Source organism: Tachyglossus aculeatus, chromosome X1, assembly GCF_015852505.1.
Source record: "Tachyglossus aculeatus isolate mTacAcu1 chromosome X1, mTacAcu1.pri, whole genome shotgun sequence".
In the NCBI taxonomy this organism is placed as follows: domain Eukaryota; kingdom Metazoa; phylum Chordata; class Mammalia; order Monotremata; family Tachyglossidae; genus Tachyglossus; species Tachyglossus aculeatus.
The window spans coordinates 67,721,838-67,733,964 of record NC_052101.1 but is presented as its reverse complement, the minus strand read 5'-3'; the positions used below and the strand labels follow the sequence as shown (position 1 = coordinate 67,733,964).

Genomic DNA, 12,127 nt, shown 5'->3' with positions numbered 1-12,127 from the left:
ATGGCTATCTGACTGGCCGAAAATGGAAAATAAAATAAAAGAGATTAAGAAGAAACAGCCATCTATCAACTGCAGATATAATTCATTTTACTGGAATTTCTGGACATAATTACAGGCTGCACTGTGCAATGTAGTTCTACCTATATAAAATGCAGTTATTCTATATAACATCATATAATCTGTGACATATGCTGTATGTGTGTACGTGTGTTCCGGCGTGATATTAATCACCCCATTAAAAGTTGGAACTTTGGGAAACGTGGCTTTCAAGCATCAGAGTAATTAAGACGTCAGTAAACAGATACATCTGAACTAGAAGAAGAAAGGAGGGAGGGGGCACTTACCATTCCTGAACAGATGCTTATTACAGCAGTGTGCTCTGGCTTGGTATTGACATGTCCTTTATAGAAACAGTGCTTGAGCTCAGTTTCCTCCTCGGTATAAAACTTTGTTTGGTTAACCCCAGGTTCTCCGAGGAGGGTGACAGTGAAAAGTGGGGCGATAAATCCGGCATGGGCTGTGAGATTAAATAGAAACTGTTTCCCAAAGGCTGAGAGTCGATAATGCGCTTGAGAGGAGGAAGAGGAGGAGGAAGCGGTGGAGGCGGGCCAGGGGTCAGTGTCAGAATTAAGGCTCCGTCGTCTTCTTTTGAAGTGCATGTTCGTGGGAAAAGCTTCTCCAAGGGCATTCACTCGAGTGGGAGATACTATTTCATATTCAGACAGACTCTCCAACAATTTAGCTGTAAAAAGTAACACAGACACAGGCACAATTCAAATTTCCTCTAGGTTTTCTGGGGTTTTTTTAAGGCATTATCCTGGTTTATCTCAAGAACAGAATTTTGTTTTGCTGTCAAAATACACGCTATCGCAGTCACTGTCCTGTTGATCTCATCTGGGAAGACCAAATCAATCCCAGAGTAGTTAGGTAATTTCATTTTGGGACTCTGTGGGGGGAGGGAGGAGAAAACTTAAAAGTGGACGGTGGGGTAGCAAACTGGTTCTAAAGTGTCAGTCCCAGCAGTTGGTTGGGAAATAACAACCAAAGGCTTCACAAAGTTAAAAACCCTGCATACATGAGGAAGACTTATTGGAAAACAAGAACTCAGTCCCCATCTGGCCTCAGATCTATGCTTTCCCAACCTAGGTAAGCCGGGAGTGAGGAATCACATAACTTGAAGCAAATCAAATCAAACCGGTGATGGATGAATATTACCTTGTCTTGAGTGCAGTTTGGGTGTCTGTAATGCTGCCGCATCAGTGGCCACCTCCAAGAAATCCCGCAGTAGAAACGTTACTAATCCCAATGCCCAGGGCACAAACTGCATGATGCTTCTTTCATAAACCCCTTCCACCCCTCCCCCCCACCATCCACCCGCTCCTTTTCCTCTTTGGCTGCGACTGCTGCTCAGGAAAAAGGGAAGAAAAAGCGGGGGGGAGGGAAGCTTAGAGAGAGGGAGAGATCCGCGGCTCTCCCTCCCAACTTTGATTTTAGGAATCGGTCAGGTCCGTTGTCTTTCCCTTCGGCTCTGCGGTGACAAATCCCAACTGCGGAAACTTGGTGGTCAGTGGTTGGGCCAAAAATTGCGCTCGGCTCTTCGGCTGCACCAGCATACTGTAAGAACAGGGAAGGAGAGAGCCGAGGGGCAGGCTCCCGGTTTTGGTGGTCTCCTTTGCCAGGCACGCTCGGTAGTTGAGGAACGTCTAGAACTTAATGGCTTGGGGAGGTGGGAGATCAAGTGCCCCAAAGCACGCCTCTTGGAGGAGGAGAGAAAGAGAGAGAGGGAGGAGTTCGCTGCGACCTCTTTATGCCGCTTCTTTTTTTTTTTTTTAACACAAGGGAAGACCTTGTCCAAAAGTCGAACCTCACGAGTCTTTAGGAAGGATCGGGAAGGGGATAGAGAGTTTGGGGGGTATTTTGGGGGGGGGGGGTAGCGGGGAGGGACGGTAGCCGGGGGAGAGGAGAGGAAGTGCAAGGAGAGATGGTGGGGAGGGGTAGAAACGGGGAAAAAAGTTTCCCTGCCAGTCTCATTGTTTCTTTCTTTTTCAAGTTTGCCTTTAAAGTGAAAGCTACGTAATTGAGAGTCAGTGGTCTCGCCCATTTCTGCTTGCTAAACCGCGGAAAAGTTTACTACCTCATCTCGGTAGGAATCAAGTGCGGAAAGTCCTGGATTTTAGGGGGCGGGAGGAGGAAATTTTTAAGAGGGAACCGGGTTTCAACTTTTGGCTTCTAGAAATCAACTCTTTTACCCGTTTTCGAAAACTAGGGAAAGCACCCTGGGGCTTAAGGGGAGGGAGTAGTGGAGAAGGCGGGAGGGAGTAAGTGAATCCCCGGGTGAAGGGCACCTCGGTGATTTCTCAATCGTTTCCCTCTGTCGTTTTACCTGGCGCATCGGCTTTGGGATATAACTGTGGGACTTTCAGTCCATTGAGATGGACCGTGGCTCTCACTTAAATCGTCCACTGATTTTCCATAGAAGATTACAGGCGCTAAAGAAGCCCGTTTTAGGCAGAATTGCAGTCCGCTCTGCAGAGTGGGGGAAGGGGTTAATTGTTATTATCCTGAAAATATCAAAGAGTTTCTCCTTCCTGTCCCCCTCGCCCCCCCCAACGCACGCACAAAAATAAAGTTTATTGTTTTGCCACAACAGAAGGAAAATAAGTTTTAAGCGAAGTGGCTATTAATATTACATTTAGCCCAGAAATTATTCTAAAATATTGGTTTCCATCTTTTGATTAAAAGGCCATCGGCAACTTTTGGGTTACACTTTGTGGCTGAGTGAAAAATAAAATGATATATTCCAAACCAGAATTTCCTTATGCTCTTAAGATCTGAAATTCATAGTTTGGAATATCCAGCCCCACGTATGGCTTCATATTATAATGAACACACTATTATATAATTAGAATTCTCGAGAGAAATGACTCCTTTTACATTTCCAAACACTAAAACCGACCTGTCAGGCAAATTACCCCCCAACCCATTTGAACTCTATTCCTTCAATTTCCTCATGAATGCATTGTCTATGATATGTAGATAATTGATATGAAGACAAAGGGATAAATAACAATGAAAATGAATCTGGAGTGAGGAATTTTATTTTCATTTGTAAATAGACTGTAAATTGTTTTAAGTGATTATTATGAATCAATAAACTACATTCAGAACACTCAAAATAATGCATTATTTAGTCATTGCTTGTATTTCAAAATGTGACAGCTCTGCTTTTATAAAAACATAAATTATTCTTGATTTTTTTTCATTTTTTGGTTACCTGAAGGTACTGAGGCTTGGCATATTGTGTTACAAACACAATGTATGTTTTGAATATTATACCAACCCTAAAAGTCTGTTTCAAATAGTTTTGTGCAGTCCTGTCTTGATTTAAAAAAAACCAGATTTTTCCTTTTCAATCAAAAACCTTTCCGAATTTAAAGGGCTGCTGATAAACCAGATAAAATTTTAGATATTTTGTATTTAAAAAATAATTCTCCCTCATATATTTGCCTGGTTTCTTTTCTAATTACAACTTGTCCCAAAAACCAAACAACAACAAAAAAAAACCTTTGTTGTAATCATCCACTCCCAAAATTTAGTCTTTTCTCTAATTTGCTTTCTTTTGTCACAACATACCATTCTCACAATAGCTGATGGGGGAAAAGATTGAAAGTGTCTTCCCTCTAGACTGTAAGCTCCTTGTGGGCAGAGAACAGATCTACCAACTCTGTTGTACTCTCCCAAGCACGAAGTACAGAGAAACAGCATGGCTCAGTGGAAAGAGCACAGGCTTTGGAGTCAGAGGTCATGGGTTCAAATTCCGGCTCTGCCAACTGTCAGCTGTGTGACTTTGGGCAAGTCACTTAACTTCTGTGTGCCTCAGTTCCCTCATCTGTAAAATGGGGATTAAGACTGTGAGCCCCCTGTGGGACAACCTGATCACCTTGTAACCTCCCCCCTCTTAGAACAGTGCTTTGCACATATTAAGTGCTTAATAAATGCCATCATTATTATTACAGTGTTCTGCACATAGTAAGAACTCAGTAAGTACCATTGACAGATTGACTAAGTTTCTCAGTGACTGGGCTATAGGACTAAAAGCTAGGACTGGAAGCTCTCAATATCAGCAATGATTTAATGTGTTCTTAACATTTTATTTTCTGGTTCCATTCATTCACCACTTAAAAATGGATGGCTCCAATAACACCCACTTCACAGAATATTGTGGAGTATAGTGTACAGGTTTTGAACTCTTTGAACAAAACACACTGTGATCATTATATTGAAAGCATGATAGGAGTTTCTTATCATTATGGAGGCATCATTTCATTTTTTTTCCACAGTGCTTTTTCCTCAATGTTTTTTTGTAATTTGAGAGTGGGGTTTTTTTTGTAGTCTAATGGTTACATTGATTGATATCTTCCTTCCCCTTTGTATTAACCAAGCTAATGTGGCTATCTTGTCAAAATGCCTTGGGAGTTTGGTGATATGTACTACAATCAATCAATCAATCGTATTTATTGAGCACCATGTGCAGAGCACTGTACTAAGCATACAATACACAGGGCAGTAAAATATAACAGAATTAGCAACTCATTCCCTGCCTATAATGAGCATACAGTCTAGAGGAATAGATAGTAATGTGAATATATAATTTAAAATATATAATTTAAACTTCAAACTACAAGAATAAATAGACTGATAGGATTACCAGGAGTGGAAGGTGAATCTTACATTAATTGTCCCTGAGCAAAAAAGTTAGTTGCAGAGGAACTGAGCCATTTGCAGCCATCTGGAGTTAATCAGGGAGCAGTTTACAACAAAACTTCTATGGTGGCTTTCCAAAATTTAGCATCATTGTTAAATTAAGAAATCAATCAGCCATAGGATAGTTCTGGCTCATCCCTGAAAGGTTGAACAAAAGGAGGTGATAATTAATACAAGTAGCTGGGGAGAGGTGAAAGTTTTTCTCAGTATTCCATTCCTAAAATTTGACATCTCTATCCATTGTTTCCCCATGCATATATGCACTTGGAAAGATGACGTTACAAATACATTGTTTGTGGAGCTAAATTCCATGGAAGCTGCTATATGCAGAAAGAGTGAGATATAAAAATGAATGCTTCTATTTCCAGAAAATGGTAGAACCTGAACGATCCAAAAGAACAGGGTTCTTAGTGAACAGAATAGAAAAAAAAAAGAGCTAATGATTTCCTTCCACTGCAGCCAGCCCATGATTTCTGGGAATAAGTAAATTTATTAAGGGTGGGAAGGAAGTCTGATGAGTAGTGTTCAGTTGTAGACTAGTTTCAGGAACTGATAGTCCTCCACCTACTTTACTGTGTGACTAAAGTTTCTTAATTTGTAATAATAAATGATGGTATTTGTTAAGCGCTTACTATGTGCCTCTAATCTGAAAAAAACCAACAACCCCAAAATCCCAAATGATGCAGTTTTGGAGACCTGGGTCTCCTCAGGTATCCCCTGCCACTCTCTCCGGGGGCGGGCAGGGCTCATCTTTCCCCACTCCCCAAGACTTGGTGGGTAAGGTAAGGGGAAGGAGTTGGTTTCCTTCAGTGCCACTTTTGCACCATCCCACCTCCCCCATCCTTCTCTTTCCCTATTGAAGTCCATATAATCTGCCTCTACCACCTACTTCATTTACTAGTCAAGGTCACCTACCGCCCCCAGGCCTTTCTTCCAATCAATCAATCATATTTATTGAGCGCTTACTGTGTGCAGAGCACTGTACTAAGCACTTGGGAAGTACAAGTTGGCAACACATAGAGACGGTCCCTACCCAACAGTGGGCTCACAGTCTAGAAGGACTAGAACTCTCTGAACAATCTGATCACCCTCTCACAATTCTTCTCTCATCTAGACTATAAGCTTGTTATGGGCAGGGAAGGTGTCTGCTAATTCTGTTGTATTGTCTTCCCGGAACCATGCTTCCTTTACTCCTGTGCTTGAGGTGTAGAGTGCTGTTGGCAGAAATTCAGACTTGTCTCTCCCCTTGTCCACCTTAACTTCATTCTTACCTGCTTCAATTCTGCCCTCTCTTCTGCCCAGTGACAATAATTCTCCTTAATAATTCACTCAGGTACCCATTGTTCCAGAGGTTTAACTCCCTCCTCAAACCTCTTGTCCCCACACCCCCACTATCTCTTTCTCCTAATAACCTGGTCACATACTTAACTAACAAAATTGAAACCATCAGGCATGATCTCCCTGTAATCTCCGCTGCTCCTCTCCAGTCCCCACCTTCCCCTCTGCCCTCTTCGACTCTCCCAGTGTTCCCTGCAGTATCATCATAAATCAAATTCATTCATTCAGTCACATTTATTGAGTGCTTCACTCCATGGAAACAGCCCTCTGTAAGGTAACCACTGAACTTTTTCTCGCCACATCTGATGGCCTCTATTCCATCCTAATTCTTCTCAACTTCTCAGCTCCCTTCAACACTGTGGACTAACTCCTTCTTGAAATTTTATTCATAGTTTGTCTTTACTGACACTGTCCACTCTTGGTTCTCCTCATATCTCTATGATTGCTTCTTCTCAGACTCTTTTGCAGGTCCCTCTGCCTCCCACCCTCTGACAGTGAAGTTCCCTCAAGGCTCAGTTCTGGGTCCTCTCCTCTTCTTCATCTACACCCACTCCCATTCACTCCCATGGCTTCAACTACTATCTATATGCAGATGATTCCCAAATCTACATCTCCAACCCTGACCTCTCTCCTCTGCAGTTTCACATTTCCTCCTGCCTTCAGGACATCTCTACCTGGATGTTCTGCTGACACCTCCAACTAAATATGCCCCCAAAACAGAACTCCTTATCTTCACACTCACACCTTGTTCCCCCCCACCCCCTCCCTTTCCCATCACAGTAAACAGTACTGCTAACATCACTATCTCACAAGCCCCTTACCTTCCCATTATCCTCAACTCATCTTTCCCATTCAACTGACATACTTAACCTTTAACCAAATTCTATCAGTTCTACCTTCACAACGTTGTTAAAATCTTCCCATTCCTCTCCATCATCTATACTGCTACCATGTTAATCCAAGCATTTATCATATCCCACTTTTACTGCTGCATCTGACTCCTCGCTGACTTCCCTGACCTCCCTTCTCTCCCTACTCCAGTCCATACTTGACTCTGTTGCATGATTATTTTTCTAAAAAATGTTCAATCCATGTTTCCCCATTCCTCAATAACCTTAGGTCGTTGCCCATCCACTTCTGCATCAAACAGAAACTCTGTACCACCGCTACCACCGCTGATCTACTACTGCCTAGCTCACAATTTTAGCTCCTCTAAGTGTCATCTTGCTTATTGTGCTCTGATCTCATCTGTCTCACTGCTGACCGCTTTCTCACATCCTCCCTCTGGCTTAGAACTCCCTCCCCCTCCATATACGCCAGACCATCACTCTTCTCTCCCTCATAGTTGTATTGAGATCACATCTCCTCCAAGAGGCCTTCCCCAATTATGCCCTCATTTTCCTGGCTCCCTCTCCCTTCTAAATCATCTATGCATTTGGGTCTACGACCTTTGGGCATTTGATACTCTCCCCACTGTCAACCCCACAGCACTTATGTACTTATCTATGAATTATATATTATAAATTATTTATATTAATGTCTATTTTCCCCTTTAGATGGTAAACTTGTTGTGGGCAGGGAACATGTCTTCCAACTGTTGAATTGTACTCCTCCCAAGCACTTAGTACAGTGCTTTGCACACAGTAAGTGCTCAATAAGTACCATTGATTGATTGAACTTTAGGGTGCTCTTTTTGGACATAGACTAGTCACTGCATCATCTGAACAGACTGGGCAGGTGCAATCTTGTGAAATACTGTTAGGCTAAATACAACAATGAGTTATGTATGAACACACACACATACCCCATCTTCTATTAATGGCAGTCACTCTAAGCAGAATTTGATGCATTTGGCTTAGAAGACTATCTTTTGTAGCTGTCAAGATGCTGGAAAATCTGCAGTTTAATTTTTTTTCTCTTCTGTGAGACACCCTTTCCATGAAAGACATTTAATTTGAACTGGGCTACTTAAAAAACATGGGATACTAAGCTCACCCTCTAGACTGTAAGCTTGTCCTCTAGAGAAGCAGCATGGTTCAGTGGAAAGAGCCTGGGCTTGGGAGTCAGAAGGTCATGGGTTCTAATCCTGGCTACGCCACTTGTCTGCTGTGTGACTTTGGGCAAGTCACTTAACTTCTCTGAGCCTCAGTTACCTCATCTGTAAAATGGGGATTAAGACTGTGAGCCCCACGTGGGGCAACCTGATCACCTTGTATCCCCCTCAGCGCTTAGAACAGTGCTTGACACATAGTAAGTGCTTAACAAATGCCATTATCATTATTATTATTATTATTACAGATTGTAAGCTTGTTGTGGGCAGGGAACATGTGTACCAACTCTATTATATTGTACTCTCCCAAGTACTTAGTAGAGGGCTGTGCACATAGTAAGTGCTCAATAAATATGATGTTCGATTGATTGACTGATTAGTAACAGGAGAAAAAATAATAGAGTACATTCCCAAAACAATGTCCATAAATATGAAAGGGGCAAAAATAAGTGCTTTATGATAATCAATGGTATTTATCAATAGTATTTATCGAACACTTATTGTGTGCAGAGCATTGTATTAAATGCTGGGGAGAGTACAATACAACAGACTTGATGGACAAGTTCCCTGCCCACACTGAGCTTACAGTCTAGCAGGAGAGACAGACATTAATATAAACAATTTATAAAGTATAATTTTAGATATGTACATACATATTGTGGGGCTGAGGGTGGGATGAATATCAAATGTCCAAAGGTCTCAGATCCAAGTGCATAGATGACACAGAAGGGAGAGGGACCTGGGAAAAAGAAGACTTAATCAGGGAAGGCCTCTTGGAGGAGGTGTGACCTCAGTAAGGCTTTAATAGTGTACCAACATGTATATGCATGTTCTAGATTTTACTATATCAGATCAATATGATTTTTAAATGTATTATTTATCATATACTATTCTCCAAATCAATTGACACCAATACCACAAAATAGATTGCTTCCTGCAACATAAGCAAGACAATTAGTGGTTTGTCAGGTGCTTATCAGGAACTGGCAAAGAAATTTACTTGAGTTCGTTTTCATTCAAAAACAGGTCTGACCAGACATATAATTAGTTTCATGGCAAATATCAATGGAGTAAAACTTTGTTTAGAGTATTACAAAAGGTGTACTTTATTAAAAGCAATGGCTTTGGTAGTATGATAGTGTTTTTGCCAGAGCTGTCATAATGACAAGCAATGTATTGTAAGAATTAGTTGCAGTATCATAGATCATCAGATATTTCCAGAAGAATAGCAATCTTTTAAAAAAATTTTTAATGTTTGAAGATTCTGGGAAATATATATTTTCTTTCCTCTTTCTTTACTCAGTGTTTTATTAATTGGCTTCATAAAAATCCATGTTAAAACCTTTTTTTTTAGGCTTTTTAATATTAGTGTGAAGACCTTTACAATTGTGTCCACATTTAAGACAAGACCATATGTGATTCAACAACTATTTATAACTTTTAAACATACAAAAAAACAACCTTTAGAGAGATGAATAGCCAAACAGGAAAGGAAATTGCTTTTCCCATCTTGGCTACTCCAGGATGTCTGGGATATTAGTTCATTTTCTCCTTATACATAGGCAAGAGTATGAAAGCTCCCTGGGACAGCTTATGGTTGGGAGACCTTGGGCTACAGTGCTGATATTTATGGAATCGAACTATCAGAACCTAGTTTCTTGTCCATTGTAACTCTGTTGGAATTTGCATTGAGTTAGGGGATAGGAGACTGGCCTCAGATTGACACAGACATGTGGACATGCTTCACAGTGGTCTAAACTGGGATTTGTGCAGTCTGTGTCTTTAACCACTGAAAGAAGGACCTCATTTTCTAGATCAATGTGAATAAAGCTAATACAGTTTATAATGCTGGCCAAGTTGCAGATACAGCCTGCAATGAAATGCCTTTGTTAATAAATTCCTGCATACACTACCCTAACTTAAGTTTATGTGAAAAGTGCCCCAGGACAAAATGCAAGAGTTTAAGTGTTCTCAGGATTTGCTATTTAAGAATTTTTTTCTCAGGCTGAATAAGAAAGACTGCTTCTAGACATCCACCATGAATGTCACAGACTGCTTTACTTATCAGTCAATCATATTTATTGAGTGCTTACTGTGTACAGGGCACTGTACTAAGAGCTTGGAAGAGTACAGTATAACAATAAACACATTCCCTGCCCACAAGATCAATGAATATAGTATCATCCTGTCTAGAGGAAGAGACAGGCATTAATATAAATAAATAAATTACAGATATGTATCTCAGGATGCAAAACTGGAACGGACATCTCATTCTCCCTGTGTTAGCTGCATTTAAAATGCAAAGTATATTGCTAGAAACATGGTATCATAGTTTTCTCTAAGGTTTTTAAAGTTACTATACCTAGAAAAATGGGGTACCAGTTGATTGGAAAAAATATATAACTAGAAGCATCTCTCTTGAAATACTTATTTTTGATGGTATTTGTGAAGGGCTTCCTATGTGCCCGACTCTGTACTGAGTGCTGGGGTAGATACAAGCTAATCAGCTTGGACACAGTCCATGTTTCACATGGGACTCACAGTCTTAGTCCCTATTTTACAGATGAGGTAAATGAGGCACAAAGAAGGTAGGTGACAAGTGGCAGAGCCAGAAATCGAACCCAGATCCTTCTGACTCCTAGGCCCGTGCTCTATCCACTAGGCCATACTACACCTAGAAGTCATGTTTAGTAACATTCTTTGGGAGACAACTTGTTCATACTATGAAAATAAGAGCCAAAAAACAAAACACCATTTTTTAAAAATATTTTATGGACTAAGTATGCTAAACTTTCATTTTAGGGGAGGCAGTATGACCTGGTAGAAAGAATACAGGACTGTAAGTTAGGAGACCTCAGTTCTAGTCCCCGTTCTCTCACCAGTTGCCAGTATCTGGAGCCCCAGAACTGGGGTCCAGGTAGGGGCGAGAGGGACAGGGGCTGGCAATTGATTTGGTACAGGCTGACCCCCTTCCATTCCCCCGCCCATGAAGATTCAGGTGACTATTGCTGCCTCCTGATCCCCTACCTAAGCCTGCTTTTCTGGAGAAAGCGACAGTGCCTAATCATTCACTCCTCCCTCTATCATGCTGAACACGACCTCCACAATCAGGTGTTTGGGGACAGAGTCAGGATGGAGGGTATGGGGGAAGGAGGGGAGGGTGGGCTTCATGGACGGGGAGGGGTGGCGGGGGTGAAATGTTCAAAGCAGGAGGAAGGAAACTGTCTGAGCAGAAGGGTGCCAACTCAGCCCTATCAATCAACCCATCATATTTATTGAGCACTTAGTAAGTGCTTGGGAAAGAACAATATAACAGTGTAACAGAGTTGGCAGACACATTCTCTGCCCTCAATAAGCTTACAGTCTAGAAGGGGAGACAGACATTAATATAAATAAAATATGGATATGTACGTAAGTGCCATGGGGCTGAGTTGGGGGATGAATAAAGGGAGCAAATCAAGGCAATGCAGAAGGGAGTGGGAGCTTGTTGTGGGCAGGGAATGTGTCTACCAACTCTTCTATATTGTACTCTCCCAAGTGCTTGGGAGAGTACAGACGGACAGACGGATGGACAGACAGAGGTACGGACCGACAGAAAGACGGACAGACAGAGGGACAGACGGCCGGATAAACAGATGGACAGATGGACGGACAGACGGATAGACAGTCGGACAGACAGACGGATGGACAGACAGAAAGACAGACAGACGGACAGACAGACGGACGGACAGACAGAGGACAAATGGACAGACAGATGGATGGACAGACCGATAGATGGACAGATGGATGGATGGACAGATGGATGGACAGACAGATGGACAGATGGACAAATGGACAGACAGATGGATGAAAAGATGGGTGGATGGACAGGCAGGCAGATGGACAGATGGAGAGATGGACGGGCAGGTGGACAGTTGGATAGATGGACAGATGGACAGATAGATAGATGGACAGATAGATGATCGGACAGATGGA

At 41.8% G+C, this 12,127-nt stretch overlaps 1 protein-coding gene and 1 long non-coding RNA gene across 2 annotated transcripts in view; one reads left to right on the top strand and one right to left on the bottom strand.

Annotated features, from left to right (window-relative positions):
• ADAMTS9 (ADAM metallopeptidase with thrombospondin type 1 motif 9) overlaps window positions 1-1,677 on the bottom strand; it is a 180,059-nt gene extending 178,382 nt beyond the window's left edge. Inside the window, exons 1-2 of the mRNA XM_038772003.1 lie at window positions 1,216-1,677; window positions 345-742 (exon numbers count right to left, since the gene is read on the bottom strand). Coding sequence (XP_038627931.1) covers window positions 345-742; window positions 1,216-1,327 — 510 coding nt within the window. The 5' untranslated portion in view covers window positions 1,328-1,677. The remainder of the gene's footprint in view (window positions 1-344; window positions 743-1,215) is intronic.
• Window positions 1-12,127, top strand: part of LOC119950060 — a 289,948-nt gene that overhangs the window by 1,163 nt on the left and 276,658 nt on the right. The gene's annotated exons all lie outside the window — the stretch shown is intronic.